General features: G+C 45.7%; 1 protein-coding gene across 1 annotated transcript in view; it reads right to left on the reverse strand.

The window, feature by feature from the left end:
* LOC122379335 (serine/threonine-protein kinase/endoribonuclease IRE1-like) overlaps positions 1–26,375 on the reverse strand; it is a 391,361-nt gene that overhangs the window by 229,810 nt on the left and 135,176 nt on the right. Inside the window, exon 4 of the mRNA XM_043361464.1 lies at positions 8,841–8,969. Within this exon, the coding sequence (XP_043217399.1) occupies positions 8,841–8,969 (129 nt within the window). The remainder of the gene's footprint in view (positions 1–8,840; positions 8,970–26,375) is intronic.

A 26,375-nucleotide genomic window follows, 5' to 3' on the forward strand; every position in this document is an offset into this window, starting at 1 on the left:
GTACGACCCCCTCGTCGTTTTTCGCCCCTGATTGAGTTAGAGCGTCGCGGAAAAAAACGAGCGTGTGTGTTGTTAGGAGACACAGCAACTAGTACCCGATTTTAAGGTCTCAGGTCAACCAGTGACCTCTGAGGTCAGGTCAAGTGACGCAAGCCACGGGTTCGGTTTTTAATTAATAACTTCTTAAAAAACAGTCGCAGAGCGCGATTTTATCATCAACATGATCGCCTTTCTCAGGCACGTCAAATGGTATACTTTTTGTTCGGATGAGGTCAACTTGAGGCGTTGACCTCGGGTCAAGGTCAGGTCAGAGACCCCTAGGTCGCGACATTGGTCAAAGGTGGTCATGTTGCATATTATTCGATTCGGCAGGTCTTCCTCAGTCCATTGGTGGCTTGACCGACTCGCTAGCTCAGTTTGATCGGGAGTTCTTGACGAAAAGCTCGTATGACCCTAGTGACGTCATAAATGACGTCACGCAACGTCAACAATGCCAAATTGAAGCATCTAACCTTACAAGGAGTGCATGAAATCACGATTCGTGTACTTGAGATAGTTTGAGATCGTTCCCGGCGCCAGAATAGCAGTTTTCATTTTCTCATGTGATCTTTAGGAAAAATCCTAGAGGTACAAGTTGTGAGAATTCTAGAAGATGCACGTACTGTAAGTTTCATCCCCCTGTAAAAGCTCCTCTGGGACTGAGGGCGTTGCGAAGTTGCGGCATCTGAGGACCGTCCACTTATGACGTCATAGGTCAGTAACCTGACCTGACCTGAAAATCTGGTTGGTGTCAAAAGATCCGGCTTGAATCAAAGGTCAGGTATCCTAGTTTCAGCTCTGTTGCTGGTGTGTTCGGAGCTATCGCGAAAAAAAACTAGGGGGTGGGGGGCGAGGATTATGCTAGGCTGGGCTGGGTAAGTTTGGATCAAGTAGTAGGGGTCCCACCCGCACCACCTGTTTATAGCAGGTGTACCTCAACCACCAGCGACAGCTTCGTAGCAAGTTGCATTGGCACCACAACTATACATACTTCTCAAATGTCTCAGCGAATGCTGGATTCGAAATCAGCTTTAAAAAAATCCCTTAAAATCGTATAATTTGAAAGTCACCCGAAGTCACCAAACGTCAATGACCTTGACCTGGCCGACAACTGTCAAGTCAACTTGAAGCCAATCATAATGCATGGGACAACCATCAGTTCACATGTTGGCACGTTTATATGTAATCACAAAAGAAGTCTGGAAACGCAATTTTATGTGCGCTAACATAAGCGGCAAATCATTTCGGTCTGCCATGGTCTCAGAAATCAGATCAAAGGTCAAAGATCATTGGTTTCAGGATCATGAACTGTATAAAGAATGTGTAACCAGTAACGTAGTTCGAGGACACTCAAAGTTGCGTCACGATCGGCCGCTTTTAGCGCGAGAAAATCGCGAAAAAACGAGGGGTTTTATCGGACCCGCACCCCTAAAAGTGTGAGGGATAACCCGCACACGGATAGCGACGGATATTCATCACACCTACCCCAGTACCTAACTATATTTTCTATATGTAAGCATATGCTGGCGATATAATGCAGCCAAAATTATCAGTTACGTGCTTTGTCCCGGGCACCACATATACTCCTGAGCTGAATGTTCAAATTTTGTTCTCCTTTTATTTTAAACTGAATAGATTAAGCAAGATTTTCATTGGACAAGATTGTTGACGGCCTTCCTGTGAAACGAGATTCGATGAATTCTTAAACTCCCTAGTTATTTTGTAACAACCCTAGGTTCGTTGCATACTAACTAGGGAGGTTGCAACGACCCTAATTTCGTTACAACGTCCCGGAACGAGCAGTTATTTTGTAACGTCCCTAGGGTCGTTGCAAACAAACTGATCGTTTAGGGAGGTTACAACCACTCTAGGGTCGTTGCAAACTAACTGAAATCGCATACCTTCTGTAACATGTATCCATTTCGGTCGATTGCCTTTTGACGGCTAAGTATTTTGGTTTGGGAAAAAAAAATCCATCGCTCGAGGTACAGTACAGTACAGTACAGTACAGTATATTGTGGTAACCAAGGACAAGAAACATCGGAGAAAATGATAGAGGTGCTCGTGTCTAGTGATAACTGATAACCATGCGTTCTACTATAGAACATGCTAAGTATATTTTATAGCATTGGTTGACGTAGACTACCTTTTGAAAAATGGAGGCCAGCGATGAATTACTATGTAGAGGTTTGAAACGTTTATATTTTTAAGAATATTGTTGTTTTTCATGCAAAAGCGATGAATGGATCTTGGACAAAATTGAATGCTCTTTTCAACTATGCCATTTTCAATTGTCAAACGTACCAGTTTATGCAGCAAAACCCGTGTAAATAAGTAGATAAGTCATGAACAAATGCTATTTTCTTCAGCGATTTGTTCCACCTTGTTTTTGATTACGGAGCGAGCGAAGCGAGCGTAGTCTTTCCTTAGATTAACGGAAATTTCTGAGTATGAGCGGCCGGCCGGCCGGCCGGCCGGCCGGCCGGCCGGCCGGCCGTGGTCACGCTTTTGCGAGGCTTATATCTCAGCAACCACTTGACCGATTTACATGCGGTAATTTTTGTAGGGTAGCTTCATTCCTTCTACCAAGTATTGGACTATTCCCGATGCATGTGGGTGACCCCTTATGCACGTGCCACGTGCAAAACGAAGAGGTGTCCGTTTTGTAATTGTTGCAATATCTCGGTAACTACTTGGCCGATTGCGCTGAAAGTTGGCATGTAGGTAGGCACCCACTAGGCACTGCATATCCATGTGCCAGGGTTGGGGTGCTGCTGCACGTGCGCACGTGCAGGGGTCGTTTCCAGATCTCGAGAACGGCTCGACCGATTGCGCTCAAATTTGGTACACAGTTTGGGACCGGTTAGTAGGGTGCCGTGCACAAGTCAGTTGGGACCCATTTTGCACGTGCGCACGTGCAGGGTGCCGCTTCCAGATCTCGAGAACGGCTGGGCCGATTGTGCCCAAATTTGGCACATCGCTAGAGACCGGTTAGTAGGGTGCCGTGCACAAGTCAGCTGGAGGTACCCCTCGAAATTTCGCACGTGCAAGTGTCACCCCTCTCGCTCGCTCCGTTAGTCGCCCCAAAAGGCGTTATACTGGTCAATTACCTTGTCATAATTTTTCCATGAGAGGCGGTACGTTTCTCTTGACCTGACCTTCAGGTGACATTGAAATCCACCCTTATGCATGGGAGCAACATCAAATCACATGTTTGAACGCTTGAAACCACGAAAGGACTGCAAACGCGCCGCTAATGCGAGCCGGCATACGCCGAACCGCGATTCGGGCCAAACATGGTCTCGGAAAGTCGGCCAGGTTTGGCCTACTTTCCGACCTTTAGGTCGGAATTTGACCTTGAATTGACCTTTAGGTCATTTGGGCCAGGGTCATGAAATTTCTAGGGTAGGTGTAAAATTGGTCAACGCGAGGGTACTGAAAGTTACGTCGCGATCAGCCGCTTTTTACGCGAGTTATTTGCGAAAAAAACTTTAGGGGGGATTGCATCAGGCATCAGCCCCTTCCCCCTGTGCCGCGAGGGTTAAAAATTCTTGTGAGCGAATTCACGTAATGAAGAAGAGTAATGGCACAATTTACTACAGCAGCCAATAGATGACTTAGAACAGGCACATGGGACTAGTTAAATTGTCCGACGGAAGCAGGCAACAGTTCCGATTGCATATATGCTATGCATATTGCGGAAGGGGCACATTTCGGCCTCGAAAGATACGAATTTTTACGTCATAGAACATATTTTTGTCGTGGTCAATTTGCGCAAAAATTGAACAACGGGTGATTACCGAGCTATTGTTCTATCCAGATGTTCTGATTCAAACTCGCTCAGGGTTATCGTGCAGGTAAAGGGCAGAATGCAGAAGCAGAATGTGTATGAAATATGGAGAGATTCTGAAAAATGGGTGGGGGGCCCGCACACTAGGGGCCCGCTTTGGAGGCGATGACCCCCCCCCCCGAAATGAAATCCTGGCTGCGCCACTGCATTGACTTATAATGGTGAGGTCACAAAAATGACCTGACCTCATATGACCTTTAGGGAAAATCCGAGATTTAAAAGTTGTGAGACTCGTAATGTAGATCCTGCAAGTTTCATTTCCCTGTGACATCTCCTCTGGCAGTGAGGGCGTTGCGAAGTTACGACATCTGAAGACCGTGCAGAGGTTCACTTATGACGCCATAGGTCAGTGACCTGACCTGACCCGAAAATTCGGTTGGTGTCAAAAGATCCGGCTTGAATGAAAGGTATGCCAAGTTTCAGCTCTCTATCGCCAGCGTGTTTGGAGCTATCGCGAAAAAAACCCTATGGGGGGCGGCACCGCTCCCCTCCCCCCCCCCCTCGGCCGGCAAGGGTTAAGAGAACTACAAAATTGCTATCTCGGATTTGTGAAATTTTTGGTTTTTGACCCCCAAATTTTTAAAAATAGACTTTTTGAATATAATAGCGGAAAAATAAAAAAATTGAACTTAGAAAAAATAGAATATATTTGATTGTCCCTACCACCTTCTATCTACATACCAAATTTGAGATCGATACCTCTTTTTTGGCCAAGTTATAACGAAGAAACTGTTCAAAATTGTTGACGTCAAAATTTCAAAATTAATTTCTAGCAATTCTAGAGTCAAGAATTGCAAAATTTCCCTACCGCACTACCAGCATGCCGGTAGTTTTTCACTACCGCAGGTTTTTTCGTGGTAACTGGCATGTCTTGCCGGTAGCATGCCGGTATTTTTGATTTTGCACAAAAAAATATCAGCATATGATTCAAACTTTGGACACTAAGAGGCTATTGAATTGTAATAACAGCAATCTTAGCCACTGCAAAAATACATTTTGTGGTAGGAGTTCCATTGTGGTTGCTAAGGGTAGTGGTAAAACATGAACCTCAGCATTTCACAGGCTTGGATCTAATTATCATTATCAAGAATTTACTGTGGTCTATCAAAGGCAGAATACTCATTCTTGTTGCAAAACCACAACCAATTAGTAAGTCTAATGGCAGGTAATAGGTATAATACAATAAAATAAATAAATGTTTATGGCAACATTCCCTAGGCAAAAGGCAGAATCAAAACAACACAAAATACATTGTTTGGAAACTGGCCTTGAGTCCTGAGATGTGGTCTGAGATACTCTACAAATAATTTGACACTGAAAATCCAGCTGAAAAGGCAGGTGTTAGGTAGCCCTGAGCCTAACTTTGGTCCAAATGAAATGAAAATGAATTAAACTGGCATTTTGTCTTATCTTTCCAAGAAAACACAACATGCAGACGAAGTGAATACAAAGTGCCGCAATATTATGATCAGGCAACCAAGGATGACTTTTAAGATCCTCAGTCCCCTAAAGAAAGGATGTAAGCTGATGACGTAATATTTATTCATATGCCCTTTTGGTTGAATTACTCAAGAGAAATGAATTTTCCCGTAGTGAATAATACTCACAATGTTGATTTCATTAGACTTTAATGTCGTGTTGGATGATTTTTAGCAATAAAATCATTCACGAGGCAGTAGTTTGCAGTCCTAAAACCTTTTTTGCAGTGTTTGAATCAGCTGGTTCAAAACTGTGTTATAGCGCATCTGTTTCGAAATCCGTGTTTGTTCCCTCGTTTGAGATGGGGGAGGATATTATATCGTTTTTATTACGAGCGAGCGAGCGCAGCGAGCGAAGCGAAGTCTTTTCAATATAACGGAAAAATCTCAGTATGAGCGGCCCGGCCCGGCCCGGCCCGGCCTGTAACGCTTTTGAGAGGCTTATATTTCAGCAACCGCTGGACCGATTTGCCGGCGGTCTTTTTTGCTGGGTAGCCCCATCCCTTCTACCCCGTAATTGACTACTTTTGCTACATCTCAGTGACCGTCGTGGCCCATGCCACGTGAAAAGTCCAGGGTCTTCAAGCAGTTTTGCAAAAGTAATGATTTTGAGAGGCCCATATCTCAGCAGCGGCTTGAGCGATTGTCTTGCGGTAATTTTTATAGGGTAGCTGCATCCCTTCTACCAAAGGTCGGATACTCTTGATCTATGTGAGTGACCCCCAATGCACGTGCAAAATACAAAAAGAAGAGGTGCCAAATTTGTTCCCATTTCAGTAACTCGGTAATTACTGGGGCCATTTCGCTGAAACTTGGCATACAGGTAGGCACCCACCAGGCAATGAATTTCCATGTGTTGCGGTTAGGGTGCTACTGCACGTGCGCACGTGCAGGGGGCGTTTCCAGATCTCGAGAACGGCTGGGCCGATTGCGCTCAAATTTGATACACGGTTGGGGACCGGTTAGTAGGGTACCGTGCAAAAGTCATTTTGGACCCCGTTTGCACGTGCGCACGTGCAGAATGCCGCTTCCAGATCTCAGGAACGGCGGGGCCGATTGCGTTCAAATTTGGCACACCGCTAGCGACCGGTTAGAAGGGTGCTTTGCACAAGCCCATTGGAAGTACCCTCTCGCCCTTCCGCACGTGCAGGGCTCACTATCTCGCTCGCTCGTTCTTCGCCCAAAAGGCGTTTTACTGGTACATATTACTTGGCGACTTCTCAGGACATGTGAGTTATAAACACATATTTTTTACATGAATCGTATCTTACTCACGAGCCAGCAAGCCATGGCGGATAGGATGGCTTTGGCGGATAGGAAAAAGCAGATGTTGATCTCGCTTCCTCACCCTCAGTTAGGAACATGGCCGAATCTGTAGTTTTTTATATTGTGATTTTTGACATCGAATATCTATAGTTCATTATTTGGTTAGTACCTGCAACATTTTAGGAGAATGTAAAAAATAAGAACGCTTGTGGTAAATGTGATTGCTGCTCGCTCACTGTGCAGTGTGCAGTCTCCAGAAACACATTTCAGTAATTCAAGTTCTTTTTGTCCTTGCTTTTTTGATGAATGTCTTAACCCTCGCCGCACATGCCATTTTCCCATCCTAGAACGCACATGGGGGGGGGGGGGGGCGCCATTTCGTTCCTGTTGGAGATAGAGCTTAGCGGTAAAGACCAAAAAGATTCTTTGGGAAGAGACGAATCCAATGATACCCAGTTTTACCTTCTCAGGTCAGTCATTGACCTTCCAGGTCAGGTCAAACTAAAAAATGTTGCTGTTTTGGTTCACCGTTGGATATCAAGTGCGCTGCTTATCATATACCGATGACGATGCCGTTTTCTGGTGCCAGCCCACCTAGAACCTCTTTGTCACTCTACCCGACCAGGTTTTTGCTGCTGAGGTCATTTCAGGTCAAGCTAGGTCAAGGTCAATTATATGTGTTTGTATGTCTGTGTGTGTCTGTGTGTATACTGATGTGTGCACCGATTGTTTATGTGTCCATATTTCATGAAATCATGATCTGAGAAGCTTTTACCAAAAATGCAGTCAAAAAACTTCACAAAAAGTAATTTCCGCTGGCCTAAAACGCAATTATCTTAGATGACCTAGGTTGACCTTGACCTTGACCTTGACATCTGTACATCGTCGAACAACATGTTCCATGATAGGTTGGAGGTAAGACTGGCAAAAAAGGCCGAAATCAAGGTGTCAAAAGCTCACAAGGCCCATAGCCAACGCAAGATGTTGAGAATTGGCCATTTGGGTCATGACATGACCTGAAAAACAAGGTCATATCTCCGAAACCGAAAACCACAGAAACTTGAAATTTTCAGTGGACATCAAGAAAGGATAGAGAAGCAGATATACGAAAAATCAGCGTTTTAGCTCTAAAAATGTTGAGTGCAAGGCAGAAAGACTACCTGGGGGGGGATGGCAACCACCCCCCCCCCCCATGTGCGGGCGAGGGTTAATGCTTTTTGTAGGCAATACCTCTTTGATTACAGGTGATATTTTAACAGCTGAAGACTGTAATCGAGTTTCAAAATTGTGGTATTTGTGGGGCCAACTCAGCCAAAATCAGGCTGCTGGTAGTTTTGGTTGGACAATGGGTGGCTGCTGGGTGAGGCGGCTACTGAAATTGCCAACATGTGGCATCTCATGTAGGGGTAAGCCACAATCAAGAATGCAGGTTTTTTAGTATGCCGGTAACTTGGCGTTTTTTTTTTTGCTTGGGGCGTGGTAGCATGCCGGTATCCCAGAAAATTTTTGTGGGGCGGGGCGGTGCCGGTAGCAGCTCATTGGGAAAACTTTGCAACTCTATTCTAGACCTCGTAGCGCAAAACAAAGACCACCATTAGACTCCCCGTGACGAGCTGCATCGAATCAATACCCATTTTATGCAAAACAATCAACTTTGAAATTTGACCTTTTTGACCTGATCTTGACCTGACCTCCACCAGAAAGTGACCTAATCCGTACCTGATGGTCTTATAACCAACAGCATTGAGTTGGAAATGAAAAATTGGCCAGAAAACATGCATCGCACAACCTAAGTGGTGAGTGGTGACCCTTCGTGACCTGACCTGTGACCTGACCTGGTATGACCATTGACCTCTAATAGCAGCATATGTACTAGACAACTGACGCCCTATCGCTGATTTTCGACAAAATGCGCTTTACTCGGTGAGATAGCGCTTTCCCTAGAAGACCCGTGAACGATGAAACATTTTACTTTTGACCTGACCTGTGACGTCATCGACGACCCCGAGGTCAATGAAATTTGGTTTCTTTCAACAAATTTTGACAGGGCTATCGAACGCCGCTTGAATTTTCCGGATCCGTCCAGTAGTTTCAGAGATACGGGGGGTGCAAAAAATGCCCCCCCCCTCACCGCGCAGAAGGTGGCCGGGAGGCCCACCGCCTGTCGGGTTAACGAATCCCTGTTAGTGTTATAGTTTGGACCTTACCTGATGACTTTGGCGTTGTTGGCATCCAGTTTCAAAAGAAACTCGATTTCTTTCCCAATCAGTTTTTCCTCTTCCTTTCCATGGTATTCTATGCGTTTCACTGCCACGTCTCGTCCAGAAGATCGTCCCCTGCGTGATAGAGTAAGATTGGTCAATATTGGTGAGTGTCTATCACATCAGTACATTACCTTTTTGTTTAACCCGCGCCCCACTGGGGGTCATGGATTTCCACGCCCTGCTGGGGTGAAGGGGTGTTTGAACCAGAGTATATACACAACGGGTACAGTCAGTTTGGGGTATGGTAGCAGTCAAATGTCGACAGAAATGGCGAACAGGTTAGGACTCAAAAAAGATGCTTGGTGGTCCCCGACCAAAAGTATTATTCATATTGTGGTCGCAGCACCGGCTGCCCAGTACCAAGAGCCTAAGAGCCTATGATGGCTCTTTGGTTGTCGGACACGCAATGGAACGTTTTTTAACCCTCGCATGTGTAGGGGGGGGGGGTCGGATGGACCCCCCCCCCCCATGGTTTTTCGCGAATAACTCGCGTAAAAAGCGGCCGATGGCGACGAAACTTTCAGTACCCTCGCATTGATCAATTTTACACCTACCCTAAAAATTTCATGACCCTGACCCAAATGACCTTTGACCTGTGACCTCTTTTCCGAGACCATGTTTGGCCGGAATCGCGATTTCGCGTATGTCGGCTCGCACTAGCCGCGTGTTTGCAAGCTTTTCGTGGTTTCAAACGTTCCAACATGTGATTTGATGTTACTCCCGTGTGTGTCAAGGTCACCTGAAGGTCAGGTCAGGTCATTGACCTTTGGTGACCTCGGGTGACCTTGGGTCACTTTTTCGAGTTTTACATGTTTCTAGGCTAGTTTTTGGAGCTGAATTCGAATTTAGCAACCATTTGAACATTTACGAAGTAGTTTTGGTGACTTCGTAACATGTTACGAAGCTGTCAGAGGCGGTTGACACGTACTACGAATACCCGTCACGACGCCTACTGGTTGACCTGACCTGACCTGACCCGTAGAGTTCTGCACGGCTGCAATTTTACACAGCCTAGCCGCCCCACAGCCGTGGCTCCACAGCCACAGCCGCCCACAGCCGTGGCAAACTGTGGGCAGCCAGCCGTCAGCCGGCCGTGGATACTTTCAATGAAATGCAAACAAATAGTATATAAGTTGTTTTTAGTTGAAACATATAGCCAAAAGCACATTGCAATGGGCTATAGATTCTCAAGCTCATGAAGCATCATAGGTTAACCCGCGCACCGACGGGGGGGGGCGGATATCCGCCCCCCCTGAGGTTTTTCGCGAATAGCGGGAAAACCGCGGCGCGTAGCGCCGCGAAATTTGGTATGACTATTCCCTTATCCATTTTACACATGGTGTGCAAGTTTGAACCTCCTATTTTTCAAGGTCAGGTCACCAGGTCACTTTGAATGACCCAACCTCAAGTCACTTTTTTGCAACTTTGTCACCGTGCCAGAGCTACAGTAGATGTCGGAGGCCTTTGAAAGTCGCAGGATGTTATTAGGTCATTAGTAGCTACAATTTGTTTATCTCGGAATTTTGATATCGGTGACCTAAGGTCAGGTCAATTTCGCGACCTCCCCATTATAAGTCAATGGGGGAAAAATCAACTCCCTGTTTTTACCACTAAAACGGGTCGGAATGGCCCCATATACCATACATGACTTCATATACGATCAACCTTCACTACCTTGAGGTCTGTTTTGCTGTTGGGCAGCTGTGAGGTCATGTGACGTCATCAAAGGTCACCAAAGGTTTTTGGCCAATAACTCCGTACAGGAACAAGATACAGACGCGTGGATGGTCTCATTGTGTTCAGCTCGTCAAGACGCATCGAATGATATACATGATGACCTCGAGGTCACGTGACCTGAGGTCAACCTTTGACCTTGACCTTTCGAGGTCAACATATATATCATTCGATGCGGATTGACGAGAGGATCACGATGATGCCCTTAGTTTGTTCCTATCTTGACTAATTCGAAAGTTATTCGAGAAAAACTCTCTCCATATTTAGCACCGCCATTTTGGCTTTTTCGACCCCTGTGACGTCATCTTTGACCTGACCTGAAAATGACCTTAGTAAAAATTGTAGATCTTGACCGTGCGTATCCGATGCCGTTTACCGCTTGTCGCTATCTTGCTTCGTTCTCGAGATCTCAGGGGGGGGCGGTCATCCGCCCCCCCGTCGGTACTAAGTTGGCGCAGACCCCCGTCGGTGCGCGGGTTAAGTGGTTGTGTATCTGGCTTTAGGCCGAAGGCCTGAAGCCTGATGCGCAACACATGCCTACACAAGCCCTTGCAAAGGGTTAAAAAAGATGGGTAGGTAGGTAGGTACCTACATCAACAGAAAACATTAACAACGAACCAGAATAGAAGCACTAGCAATGTAGACATCTAATGCCAAATCCTGAAGCATGGTTGTGGGACAGAGCAACAGACCCTGATGCTTCTCATTATCAATGTTAGGTATGGAAAATGAAACTGAAGTTGATGGACTGTCAAACAGTGATTGTCTAGTCAAAACTCCTGCTTCTTTCTTACCTTGCATATTTTCTGGGGTGTGATATGCCAGGCTTGAAGCAGCCTTCTGAGCAAGTCTCAAACTAATTTGATATGCAAGGCATATCAAAACACTATTGAGCATCCAAGAAAGAAAAACATTCATCATTTTGATTTTTCCAAATAATGATCTTCGCTCAAATCCCCAATGCCGTGCGAGCCACAATTGCCTCTTTCAATCAAAAATTTTACTTGAGTTTTAATGAAGTCAATAGCAAAGAAGTGGCAATAAATTGTCTTCTGTCACTATAAACAGCCATAAAAATTATAATTAATGAATTATAATACAAATCAGTTAATAACTTGCTCTAAAACAAAGATTAAGTATCAAACTTATACATTTTCAGAAGAAGACGTCATTCTATTAGTAAAGTCAACAGCTTGCGTAAGAAATATTGTGTTCAGGGTTTTCACCGTCATGTGGATTACGTGTTCAGGGTTTTCACCATCATGTGAATTAACCGTAAGTAAGGTTCATGCTCACTAATAATCTTATTCCATTGGCTTCGTTGATCAGCATTTTCTGTTAGCGGTCACTCACACACCAGTTAGAGCATAAAGCGGCAGTTTTATATTATGTAATTGGACTTGCCGAAAATCCAGAAATACATCTAAGAGTTATTTTAGATAATATTTTATGAAGCCTTTACCTGCCTTTACCTAGGCGTGATTTATTTTTCTATTACCTGAAAGAATTATTGAACGCAAGTCTTCAATAGCTGTAAGGTGCTCTCCTAATGACCAGGTGATGAGGTGAGATTGATTTGAGAGGGATCAGGATGTGACAATGTAATATGTTGCATTTTCTGAAACTGTCAAGCTCTTGATGATGAAGGAACAATTGGTACCTATAATTAGTATTCTATACCAGAGTGCAAACTCCCCTACAGCAAATGGTAAAAACATTACAGGTTTTCAAAGGCTTCACCACTTTCAATGTTGCTGGGCATCCTTTGCATGATTTTTACAGGCTAGACTGCTTATCAGAATGTAAGATTAAGGATTTAAAATTTTATATTTGAGTACTTAAGATTGAGCTTGAAATCTCACAGCCGTGGCCACAGCCGTAGCCGTGTTCTTGGAGATATTTGCAGCCGCCCCGGCCCACAGCCGTGGGGCTGCAGCCAGCCGCGGCTGCAGCCGGCCGGTGCAGACCTCTACTGACCCGACCTGGGCCCGTATTCACGTCGGAATTTTTCGTAAGATTTATCTTACGATCGCTCTTTGTCGTACGATGATTTGGTATTCACGTTGGCATCGCAAACAGTTAAGATTTATCTTACGATCAAAATTTTGGTCGTAGACATTTGTCGTACGATCGATCGTAAGTGCGATTCACGTCGGGACATCTTAAGTCGAATCTTAAGATGATCGTAAGACCTTAATGATGAAGGTATTGTGAAGATACGACTACTCACTGAGCTGTCGTAAGACGTCACCTATGCTTATGAATTGTATATTTAGGTATTGAAATTGCTGTTTATGATTTTTTTTCTTGCGAGCGAGCGCGGAAAAGAGTTTTCAATGTAACGGGAAAATATCAGTATGAGCGGTACAGCTCGGACCGGCCCGCCCTATAACGCTTTTGAGAAGCTTTTATCTCGGCCACCGCTGGGCCGATTGAACCGCGGTCTTTTTTGTTTGGTAGCCCCATCCCTCCTACCTCGTAATTGACTACTCTTGATGCACCTGGGTGATCGCCGTGTCATGTGGCTCTTGCGAAGCCAAGGGTGTCAACTCAGAACCCAAAGTCGTTCTGCTGAATGTACGTTTTTGAGAGGATTATGTCTGTGTAAGCACAGGATCGATTTACTAGGAAATATGTTTGTAGGGTATTTTCATCCATTTTGCCGAGGACACGACTTTTCTCGATGCATGTGGGTGACCAACCATGGCTGCACGTGCCACGTGCATAATAAAGAGATGTCATGTTTGTGTCAATTACAATAACTATGCAATTATCGTGCTCATAGCGCTGAAACTTGGCATGTGGGTAGGCACTCATCGGGCAATGCATTTTCATGTGTCACGTTAGGGGTACTACTGCACGTGCGCACGTGCAGTGGTCACTGGTCGCTCCTAGATCTCGGGAACGGCTGGACCAATTGCGCTCAAAATTGGCACACCGGTAGGGACCGCTTAGTAGCGTGCCGGGCAAAAGTCGTTTGGGACCCCGTTTGCACGTGCGCACGTGCAGGAGGCCGCTTCCATATATAGAAAACGGCGAGGCCGATTGCGCCCAAATTTGGTACACCTTTAGGAACCGCTTAAGAGGGTGCCGAGCAAATGTCATTTGTGACTCCGGTTGCACGTGCGCGCGTGCAGCAGGCCGCTTCCGGGTCTCGAGGACGGCTAGGCCGATTGCGCTTAAAGTTGGTACGCCTTTAGGAATCGCTCAGGAGGTTGTCGAGCAAAAGTCAATTGTGACCCTGTTCGCACTTCGCACTTGCGCACGCGCAAGAGGCCGCTTCCGGATCTCGAGAACGGCTGGGCCGATTGCGCTTAAATTTGGTACACCTTTAGGAATCGCTTAGGAGGGTGCCGAGCAAAAGTCAATTGTGACGCAATTGGCACGTGCGCACGCGCAAAATTGCACATGCGCTCAAATTTGGTGCACCATTAGGGACCGACTAGTAGGATGGTTCGTGCTTAAAAGGACCCTCCCACCTTCAAAAAAGTTAATGAACTGGCATAGAAGTAGTGTTGCATGGTACCTGGAGATTGAGCAAAAATGAATATCTACCACATTTCATTGAACAATATTAAAGGAAATAGCTCACTTTTAACATGGGGTTTTGAACTGGAATAGCAGTTTCGAATATCAGGTCAAAGTAAAAATTATCGACATTTTTGCTAGTTCACAAGTTAGGCTCTGACCGCCGGACCGCCAGTCCGATCAGGCTCATTTTTGGTTTACGCACTCCTTGACGGATGCCTTAGATACCCTGAGGGTACCGAACTTTTACTTCGAATTTTTAAGGTCAAGGCCAGGTCATCCTAGGTCACGAAAATTGTATATCATGTATCGGTCACGTGACGCATGTTTTATGGTCCATTTTACTCGTAGATTTCGAAAATAGTGTCGTCTGTGTCATTTGAGGTCATTGGCAGCTGAATTTACCGGAGGTCAGGTCACTTTCAGGTCAGAAAAGGTCAAATTTTTAAGAATGAAATTTTTCAACAAAAAGGTGCCTATCAGATGCAGTTTGAGCTCAAGAACACGATGGTGCCATTTATATTGCTGTAAGACGTCAAAAACGTACTGAAAAATGGATTTGAAAAAAACATAACATTGTAAAATTTTGACAATAATGCGAATAATTTGGCTATTTTTGAAGACATTGGGCTAAAACTTGCAAATGTAGTTCATCAGTGTGTGTTCTACCACATATATTCCGGTTTTTGCGAAAAGTCAAAAACTTTTTGAAAAATCTGTAATTGTAAATACATATTTTTCAAAATTTTCAAAATTTCGAAAATTCGAGATAGCAGTTCGATAGCTACGTGTATTTGTAGTTCACTCATGCAAAGAAAATGGATCTAGCTCTAAAACTGAGCTCTTGAGAGCGTTTGCCGTAATTCAGTATTTTGCATGAAAATCGGCCGACATGACGTCACTCTGACGTCATTTCCGGCCAAACTGTAGTAGCTAGAAAGTTGAAATTTTACCACAAGGTGTCAAATTGATGCCTCTGAAGGTACCGCAAGTTTCGTGTTGATCCGTCAAACGGTTTAGAAAATATTGCTGAAAAACGGGAGGGGGGCTCTGTAGAGCCCCCCCCCCCCCCAGTCATGCGCGGGTTAAGCATTTAGACCAGGTCGGGTCAGGTCAGGTCAGGTCAACCGGTAGGGGTCGTGACGGGTATTAGTAGTACCTGTCATCCGCCTCTGACAGCTTCGTAACATATTACGAAGGCACCAAAACTACTTCGTTAATGTTCAGATGGTTGCTAAATTCGAATTCAGCTCCAAAAACTAGCCTAGGAACATGTAAAACTCGAACAAGTGAACCGAGGTCACCAACGGTCAATGACCTGACCTTCAGGTGATCTTGACACCCACCCTAATGCATGGGAGCAACATCAAATCACATGTTTGAACGTTTGAAACCACGAAAAGATTGCAAACGCGCGGCTAATGCGAGCCGACATACGCCGAATCGCGATTCCGGCCAAACATGGTCTCGGAAAAAAAGTCACAGGTCAAAGGTCATTTGGGTCAGGGTCATGAAATTTTCACGGTAGGTGTAAAATTGATCAATGCGAGGGCACTGAAAGTTTCGTCGCGATCGGCCGCTTTTTACGCGAGTTATTCCCGATAAACCTTATGGGGGTTGCATCAACCCTGTGCCGGCGAGGGTTAAAATGCATGTTTTATCGATTTATTCTTCATATGATCATTTGTAATATAATAATATAGTTTCCATAATACCTAATGGTAAAATAATTTCCATATTAACTTTAAAGCATACTAAATCTGTGGTACTTTTATAATGTTAAGAATAGCTCACTAATAAATGTTTGAATATATTTCGTTTGCTGTATCATTTGACGGAGGATCCATTTTCTATGTCGTCCCGGAATATGCTGCTAAAATCAAATCTTCGGAACTGCTACGACATCTTAAGTTGGATCGTAGGATGAATCCTAGGACTTTTGACATGAATACCAAATTATCTTAAGATTGTCAACGTGAATTAGAAGTATCCTAAACATCCAGACTGATCGTACGATAAAAAGTTAAGATGGTCAACATGAATACCAAATCGATCGTACGATGAAAACTGATCGTAAGATGTCGACGTGAATACGGGCCCTGGTCTAAATGCTTCAAGACATCATCTGTGATCAAAACTAACACGATATTCGTGATCAGCACCCCGAAAAAACCCTTAGCAGCCACACATTACGACTTTCTAACGGGTCCCGATTTTCCCGACTTTGGGTCATTGACCTGACCTGGAAGGTCAACCAATGACCTAGGACCTTAACCCGCGCACCGACGGGGGTCTGCGCCAACTTCGCACCGACGGGGGGGGGCGGATGACCGCCCCCCCCTGAGATCTCGAGAACGAAGCAAGATAGCGACAAGCGGTAAACGGCATCGGATACGCACGGCCAAGATCTACAATTTTTACTAAGGTCATTTTCAGGTCAGGTCAAAGATGACGTCACAGGGGTCGAAAAAGTCAAAATGGCGGCGCTAGATATGGAGAGAGTTTTTCTCGAATAACTCTCGAATTAGTCAAGATAGGAACAAACTAAGGGCATCATCGTGATCCTCTCGTCAATCCGCATCGAATGATATATATGTTGACCTCGAAAGGTCAAGGTCAAAGGTTGACCTCAGGTCACGTGACCTCGAGGTCATCATGTATATCATTCGATGCGTCTTGACGAGCTGAACACAATGAGACCATCCACGCGTCTGTATCTTGTTCCTGTACGGAGTTATTGGCCAAAAACCTTTGGTGACCTTTGATGACGTCACATGACCTCACAGCTGCCCAACAGCAAAACAGACCTCAAGGTAGTGAAGGTTGATCGTATATGAAGTCATGTATGGTATATGGGGCCATTCCGACCCGTTTTAGTGGTAAAAACAGGGAGTTGATTTTTCCCCCATTGACTTATAATGGGGAGGTCGCGAAATTGACCTGACCTTAGGTCACCGATATCAAAATTCCGAGATATACAAATTGTAGCCACTAATGACCTAATAATATCCTGCGACTTTCAAAGGCCTCCGACATCTACTGTAGCTCTGGCACGGTGACAAAGTTGCAAAAAAGTGACTTGAGGTTGGGTCATTTAAAGTGACCTGGTGACCTGACCTTAAAAGGTAGGGGGTTCAAACTTGCACACCATGTGTAAAATTGATGAGGTTATAGTCATACCAAATTTCGCGGCGCTACGCGCCGCGGTTTTCCCGCTATTCGCGAAAAACCTCAGGGGGGGGGGCGGATATCCGCCCCCCCCGTCGGTGCGCGGGTTAAAATTGGGTATCATCGGCTTCCTCTCGTCACGGGCAACACGCTCGTTTTTTCCGCGAAGCTCTAGCTCGATCAGGGGCCAAACGGCAAGGGGGGGGGGGTCCAACCGACCCCCCCCCTACACATTAGAAGCTGGCAAACGCCGCACACATGCGAGGGTTAAGCCAATTAACCCGCGCCCCGCTGGGGGGGGGGGGGCGCAGAATCTGCCCCCTCCCGTTTTTCGCCAATAACTTCTAAACGCGTTACGCCAGCGACGTCAAAGTTTCAGTACCTTATCATACATCAATATGACACGTTCCCTGAAAATTTGAGCGAAATCCGTCGGACATTTTTGAGAAAATGACGTTTAGTGACGTCATGTTCGCCATTTTCGCCTCAAAAACGGCAAAATTTCAAACGCCGCTAACATATTCATTTTTAAGGAAATCAAGACGTAGGGGAGAGTGGGGCAAAGCGGCCACCCTAACGTTTCTAACGATGCCGACGCTTGATTTTTAAACTTGGAAAGATTCTTTCTATACCAATGTGATCCCTATTAAATTGTCTTTTATTCCAACTGCGTTTCATTTCCAAAGGCGTTCACATATGGGAGATATTGACAAAACTTTAAACCTATAGCATATTGGCCACTTTGCCCCATCCCTGAGGCAAAGCGGCCACTGGCGACTTCTCAAGTCCCGATATGAGAAACAGAATAGTTGCCTCATGCACGACTAGGGTATTTGATGGTGACAAGGTTTAAGGGAAGATGGATGTTTACTTTGTTATCTTCCCACCTATTGCTAAACAAAGAAAGAATTTTCTTGGAAAAACATTTAATTGCATAATTTGGTAACTCATGTAACCGAAAAGTGGCCAAGATGAATGCATGACGACACATTTGAATATAAATAATGTTTTTATCCAGATGGAAACAACTTATGGCCAATTGGGGGCTGGCCACTTTGCCCCGGCCGCTTTGCCCCGCGCTACCGTCCGAGACAAAAATATTCCAGCTCAGCTATTAGTGGGGTAAAAAGCATTAAAATTGGTAGAAGGCATGTACGATAACCGCGCAATGCATGGACAAAAACGCTTATAAAAATTCCAAACGGTTATGGAATAAAATAACATTTAAAAATTGTAAACATAATTGGTAACCTGGCAAGAAATGCTTTTCCGTGTTTCACAGAACAATGGCGATGGGCCTGAAACCCCGGTCTGGCTCATTCGAACGACCGCAAAGAGAAGTATAATTGGAAATCATAAATTGGAACTGACACCAGCTGTGAAGGGCTAAAACGATGGATGGCCGCTTTGCCCCGGGTGGCCGCTTTGCCCCACTCTCCCCTATTAAAAACGGTTATATGTGATTTTACTTTGTCTATCAAATAACTATCTCGTTTTTTTTGAAAATTTTGATTTTTGCCCATTTTTTTTCAAAAAACTGACTTTTTTGGGAAAATAATTCTAAAATCCACAATTTTGAGTGTATCGAAAAAACGGAATATTTGTCAGAGAAGTGGTCTATGTGCAACTACGTAGCAATTTTTAGAAAAATCGGTTCAAAATTGTGGGAATTATTCAAAATTTTATGACGTCACGACGCACAAATTTTTTGAAAAAATGAATTTTTGGAAGTTCTAGACCTCGTACGGATACCAAAATAGCACCATTCGATTCGCCGTGAAAAACAGCATCAGATAGACACCTTTTTAGGCCTTAACAACCAACTTTAAAATTTGACCTCACTTGACCTGACCTTGACCTGACCTCGACCTGAAATTCATCCAGATGTGGTCCACATCACTTATTGAGTGTGCCTATTGAATTCTATGAATACAATGACCCATAAAACATGTGTCGCACATGCCCTTCTCTATATTTTGTTTTTGGTGACCTGACCTGACCTGACCTGACCTGACCTGACCTGACCTTGACCTTGACCTTTGAATGATGTTGTATGCAACGAATATTGTCTTGGTAGTGTAGCGAGGGAATTAAAGGAAAGGGAGAAAGAATAAAGAGAAGAAAAGAGCTGCATCGTGGCGGTTCATCAAACATCGCGGTCTTCTGTCATTCGGCTGTTGAAGCAGAAGAGAATCATTCGCTGCTGGAAGTAATTCGGTAGTAGAGGTGGTGATACAGGTGAACTTGAGAGTCGTTGAAGAGATCCCCGAGAGGGATCTTCAGAGAGAGGGATCCAGATAGTGATCTAAAGATCCTGAGATGGATGATGATATCCACCTGATAGAGATGAAGATGAGATCCTGAGGGAGATGTAGGTATAGATCCTCCTTGCATACAAATACATCTGATGGAAGATGCTTTTTGATTTAGAGGCTTGATGATTCTGTTCATTGTATAGATCATGATGCACGAGATGCTCCTTCACTGCTCGGATTAGGGATAGAGGAATCCGATCAGCTGGGTTTGCGGCACAGTTGGGCAGGTGAAGGACAGGGCATTCGAAGTCCCGATGACCACTGCCAAACTTATGGGTGCTAATTACATTGATTAATTGAATATGATCATTCGTCCAGTCACCCATTCCTATATCACTGGCCTCCCCATTACGAAAACTGCCCACTTAGTTCGTATTAGCGTTGCTAGTTTAGTTACCCTCGAGAATCATTAGCTGGACTGCCCAACCTGAGTTCTGCTTAACTCCTATCGGCCTTATCCTAAGATTTATCCTTCATCATTCCTACGCTCATCCACACAAAGCATTTGCCCTCCATTCACTCACCCCAATCGATTTAGCAGCCCCCGAAATTCCCTCCGATAGTGTTAGGTGTCTGGCTGACGACGATCTCCCCGGCGAGATAAATGTCTCTTTCCGAAATCCATTTGCATGCTCCGCTAACCGGCGACAAAGATACTTATCGCAGGGCCGTCCAGAATAAATATGTACAAATATCCACCCTACTAATTTATGGGATTCCCACACGTCCGATAGACTTATGGTACACACATACACGATTTACATCCGACTTATCTCTCTATCCGGGAGAGATTACCTATGCCCTCTTCCGGTCCGCGTGTAACACTTCCGTTCACGACCCAGGGACCACCGTTCATATCCTGGAACTCTCCTCAGGAACTCTCCTTAAACCCTGGGATTTACTTTCAAGGCCTTACGTGTCCTGGAGTACATCTTTCCCTCCCCTGAGGCTGTCCAGTACCGATTAAGGTACCTTTACAAAATAAGTATGAGGACTTATTCGGGACACTACAGCTTGCCTTATCCGCCCTTTGGGTGTAGAGGTGGCAAAAGATGAAAATTTTGGGAACCAGACTCGAACCAGACCCGGCTGGACATTTCTGGACCCAGTCGGACTCGGTCTTAGTTGGAATCGGAACCAGTTGGACCCGTTCCCTAAAAGTCGATTAATACAAACTACTTGAAGGTATCATTAGTTGCATCATGTAAAACAGCTTATTTACCACTGGGAATACTCATGAGCTACTGTGTGCAAAGAAACATTCACTTCATTCACTTTATATTTTGCAATAATGTGTAGTGTGCAAGATGTATAGCTTATGGTAGGACCCGGTTGGACCCGTCAGAAAATTTCAAGGAACCGGTCTGGACCCATATGGGTCCAGACTGGTTCTTTGGACCGGGTCCTCGGGTCCACATTTTGCCACCTCTATTTGGGTGACTCACCCCTGACCTTCGGCTTCTTACCTTTGGCATAGCTCCAACTTACTCTCCGACTGCACTGTACCAGTCTTCACCTTCCCTCTGCCATAGAAACCTCTCACTGCCTCGTTACCCAGTATTACCTAAGCGGGAAATTAACAGTGGCCGGTACCACTGGCGGAAAACGTGCATATGCCCTGCGTACGTAACGGTGTGTCCCTCTTATTATTCCGGCCTGGACGTGGGTTTAGAGAAGTGCATCTGTGTCTCATACAGTCATGCTGGTAAACGTTACGCCATAGGAGATGGGCAAACAAGCCGTCTGTGCCTCACAATGCCCTGTGCCAATATTGGTGGAGTAATTATTGGCGCTAACTCGCAAGAACGCGAAGAACAAAAACGCATTATTTATCCAAACCAAATCGTAATATCAAGTCCTAATTGCTGCTGTACGCGTGAACCTAATCATCAGTTCTCGTATACAATCCTAGCAGACCTTGAACCGCTCTTGATTTGATCAGATGATCTAGAACTTGAACCGCACTTGATTTGATCAGATGATCTAGAACCAATTAGTACGCACCGATCTGTCGTCTGGTTGTGATCCACCGTATCATAGTAAATTACTGAATACTCAAACGGAAATGACTCCTTGAAACTCATTCGATAGCTTCTGATGGACTAATATTTACCTATACAAATTATCTTTATAGAGTGCCAGAATATTGTCATAGGGGTCCCCTAGCCCTTCATGGAACATCTAATTTTAATCATCCTATCAGCATTAAACAATGCACATCAAACGAACCGCAGTCCTAGATATTACCTAGCATGTCGTATTTAGAATTACGCATTAACTGTTTACGTTCTTGTCCCGTGGCAACTTTCCACAACTAACCATGTTTCTATACGATGACCTTCACCTACCGCACGCGCCCCAATTACGGCTAACCCACTGCCCCTGTTGTGGTTGCTCCTCGCGCCCTCTGGCGGCTCAACGCCCGCGTCGGGAACGACGATTACCACGGCTGCCGGCCGGCGCCGCGTCGACACCGTCAGTCAGTCACGCCGCTACGGGCGCGTCAACACTCGCGGTACAGTGCTCGTGCGTGTTGTCTCTTCTGGCCGGGTAGATTCAACGAATGTGTCAGTGAGTGTGAATCTGGTAAAATATCGCTGCAATATTTTCCTGTTCGACATTTCATCAGCTCCGTTCAACGTAAGTGGTTAAAACTAAATTCCTGTCCCATTTAATCGTTTCTCAACAAAGTTGGTCTTTTCTATTATTTATTCTACAAAAAGCACAACGATCGGTACCTATATTAGTCGCATATTAGTTCTAATCACAAACAATTCTACATCTACCTATTACTCGACATTTCGCAACTACAATGACGCAAAGTACAAGGACCATCTAAAGTCGCAAAGCGTCAGACCGTCGACCTCAAACCACTACTCTCAACTCTGCACCTAAGTAACAGAAGAAATTCCGCCGTAAGCTCAAGCATTCGCATCTGTCGAAAATCATAACTCATAGCCATATTCATAAATCGATTGCATGAATCAGTCGCCACCTTAAACATTACATTCCCTTTCAACCGTATTTACCTGTTCAATAATTGATTTCGACTTCGCAATTAATTCCTCCAGCAATATTACCAATGATTTCGCGATGCAACTTTTAGTGAGTACAGCACGAATCTAAACCCTTAATTTCACAAACTTCCCAACCTTAAAACGCACCTGGCCATCGCCCATAATAAATCGAACAAACCAGCTTGACCGAAGACAAAGACATTTCAACGCTGTCACGCATCCTGTCATCAATTTCAGCGTTCGTGACACTGAGCTGCTTATGTAAATTTTCGGATCTCGCTCTCGGCCTAATCGTGAACTCCAACTGACAATAACGGTTTGCTGGCGACTCTGACATGACTTCGAAATTCAGATCCTAATATGCTACTAGGGTGTCTGGACCAATAAGTTCAAAGTAATTAAAGTTTTCCAATTCCAATTGAGAGTGCATTTTATGGCAACCGAAAATGTTTGGCAGTTGTCACGGCACGGCAGGCTGGGCAGAGGGGGGGGGGGCAAGGATCAGGGATTGAGCAGACTTTTCAACAGCACTCACATTCTGGAGTTCGTCTGCGCTCGAACTGAAGAGACTTCTCGCGGGTGACCCCGGACGGACGGCGGCTCCCAGATGGCGTCTCCGGCTCCGGCTGCAGACTGTGACTCTCGGCTGCTCGACTGTGACTCTCCTTCTGGTTGGGTGGCATACCCTTTTATAGTTGGGGGGGGGGGATGGCTGCCACGCCCTTGCGCCGTCATCTTCCTCTGCCTTCCTCTTGTGGGTGGGCCCGTAAGATGGCGCCCTCTGTCCTGTTTAGTCACCTTGCTCCTCTGTGTCTGCAATTTTTGGCCGTCGAATCGTCTTCGTGTTGAGTGCTTTATCATCTAAGTAGTTGCTGGCATAAACCAATCCCCGAAAGGGTGGTGATTTTCGAGTTTTAATTTTAACTCTTCAATTCATTTTATTCAAACTTTTGTTTCCTTCCGTTTCGTCTGCCGGCAACGCCCCTTGTGACGTCACTCTTGCTCCGCCCACTGACGTCATCTTGGTTTGGAGGTCCGTAGAACAGCGCTTTCTGTCCGCGGTGGGGACGTCCTGAACTACGTCTGTTTCGGACAACAGCGCTTTCTGTCCGCGGTGGAGACGTCCTGAACTACGTCCTGTTTTGGGGCTGTTTGCTAAGGCCATCAGATTCCGTTGCAGTGTGACGCACTTGTTGTGCTACCATGGCTACGTGAGACCCAATGTGCTACGTGCCTTAAGCCTGCGCGTGGTCTCACAGTGTGCCGACGTTTGCTTGTAGCTTCAGCTGCTTTGTAATGACTACCAATGACTCATCCTGATGTGACTCTCTTCAGAGGTGCTTGTCTTAATTGGAGTTTAATGGCGACCCATTCTGTGCGGACAGTGAGAAATGATTGGGGAGGGCGGACCTGGGGACTAGTGGGAGGAGGGAAGGATAATGACAAGGGGGGGGGGGAAGCGTGCGGCAGCGCTCTGCTCAGCTGCGCGTTACCGGGCCGGCCGTGCCGAAAAGATACTACGTTAGATGATCAAGATGTAGCGTGCTACAGTAGCCTAAGAACACGTTTTGGGCAATCAGTCTCCGTCCATTCTTCGGCAACTACGGTGCAAGGCCGATACTGTAGAAACTTGCATTTGTATCCTTGACCTAGCCTTGACTTGACCTCTGACCCACTTAAGCAAAAAAATGGGCTCTTAAGATCCGCCTTGTTGAGAGCTTTCGATTGCCGTTTTCCCCGTCTTTCTACGACCATCGGTTGGTTCAGAAGTTAGACGGGGGAGGCAGAATCTCCCCCCCCCCCCCCAGCAGGGCGCGTATGGCTGAATAGCCCAGCGGGGGCGCGGGTTAACTTCTAATGCTGCTATTTCCAGCCCCGTAGCCCGTATCAAGCGCCACCAATGTACACGAATCTGCAATTACGACATGGATTAAAAGCAGTGGTTTGATCGCTAACGCTGCGTTCGGACAGCCCTGTTTCCACGTGGAGTTTCTACGCCGATGAGCTCCTCACGGAAACGATCGCCTTTCGGTAGAGGTCTGCACCGGCCGGCTGCAGCCGTGGCTGGCTGCAGCCCCACGGCTATGGGGCGGGGCGGCTGCAAATATCTCCAAGAGCACGGCTATGGCGGTGGCCATGGCTGTGAGATTTCAAGCTCAATCTTAATACTGAAATATAAAATTGTAAATGCTTAAGCTTGCATTCTGATCAGCAGTCTAACCTGCAGGGGCGTCGTTTTGTATAGGCCTGGTAGGGCCCAAGCCCTACCAATGTTCATTGGGGCCCTACCAATGTTTGTTGAGCCCTACCAATCTTTTGTCACTTATCAGTTGATAAAAAATCAAAATAAACGATAAGCAAATAAGCACATATGTAGATATATAAGGTTCTAGCCACAGTAGGTGCATGTAGCTGACAATGAGGTGTGTCGTGCCTTGGACTCCGGTCCTTGGTGGATTGTAAGAGGCTCGAAAAAGCAATTGGTTATAGAGGTCGATAACTGCCTCTGAGTGCCGCACACCACGCGACCGCCCCTAATAGACCCCGATCCGTCTCCACACCAGCCCCTGGAGGCCCTACCCCGACTTCGGAAGGTGCCGCGATGCTCCAGAATAGGCCATAGGTATATTGATTTGAATGGGTGATGCAGCCTAATACCCGAGGGCCCAACACCAGGTCATTTCCGCATCAGATCCTGAAAACTCAAGCTCATAATCTACGAGGGGCGTTCAAAAACTTTCGGGCCGAACAATGAAGGAGTTGGAATTTTGGCCTGCAAGGCGGTGTGTTAAATGATGTGTTATTGGGATGTCCACTTAGGTATCCATTAAGTCTGCTCTGTGATTGATTCGGGCTGCTAATTAATCATAGCATAGTTTGCCATTTCGGATAGGATGGGCGACACCCAGAAGAGAGCAGTGATTCGGTTCATAGTAGGTACTGCAGAAAAGGCACCAAGCGTTATTCACGAAAAGTTAGCGACAACTGACAACACATGTCGAGGTTTCACTTTCTTACAGCAGCGTCAAAGAGTGGGTATCCTACCAAATTTTGATCAACAGATCATTGAAGGTGAACCCCGCAGTGGCCAGCCATCAACAGCATTGACTCAACTTCAAGCATAGATAATGTTACGAAACTAATTCGCCTGCTTGGTTTAGTCACTCTGAATGCTGCTCTGGTTACAATAAATTGAGCTATATCTGCGAGTTTCAAAATCATGCGGCTAAATCGGTGCACCGCCACGGGCCCAAACACGATGACCGTCAACTAATTTATTGGGCGATCAGCTGATGCAAAACTGGGTCAGTGTGCCACGTGTGCCCTGTGGTTCACACCTTCCTCACCAGAGGCGCGCCACCGTCCACGGATTCCGACCCGCAATCTGCTCCATCCTAAAACAGAGCCAATAGGTGGCGCTGGGGAGGTGACCAAACAAGCACCAGGTGGCGCTGGGGGGCGGCCGGCACTAAATATGGTCCACATTTCACAACATTCTCCGCCCCGTTGGAGTATAGAGAACATCGATACGTGATACTCCAACACACTTTAGGCCTAGCAACAATCATGACACAGAGATCAAATAGCGAAACACATCAGCTTGGCCAGAAATGACGAGTGCATTAGCACACAACTGAGCAACAAACCCGGTCAGTATACACACACAAGGATACACTCAACTACAACGAAAGAGAGACAACTCTGTTTGAAAGCCT

Source organism: Amphibalanus amphitrite, unplaced genomic scaffold, assembly GCF_019059575.1.
Source record: "Amphibalanus amphitrite isolate SeventyFive unplaced genomic scaffold, NRLGWU_Aamphi_draft 000008F_arrow, whole genome shotgun sequence".
In the NCBI taxonomy this organism is placed as follows: Eukaryota; Metazoa; Arthropoda; class Thecostraca; order Balanomorpha; family Balanidae; genus Amphibalanus; species Amphibalanus amphitrite.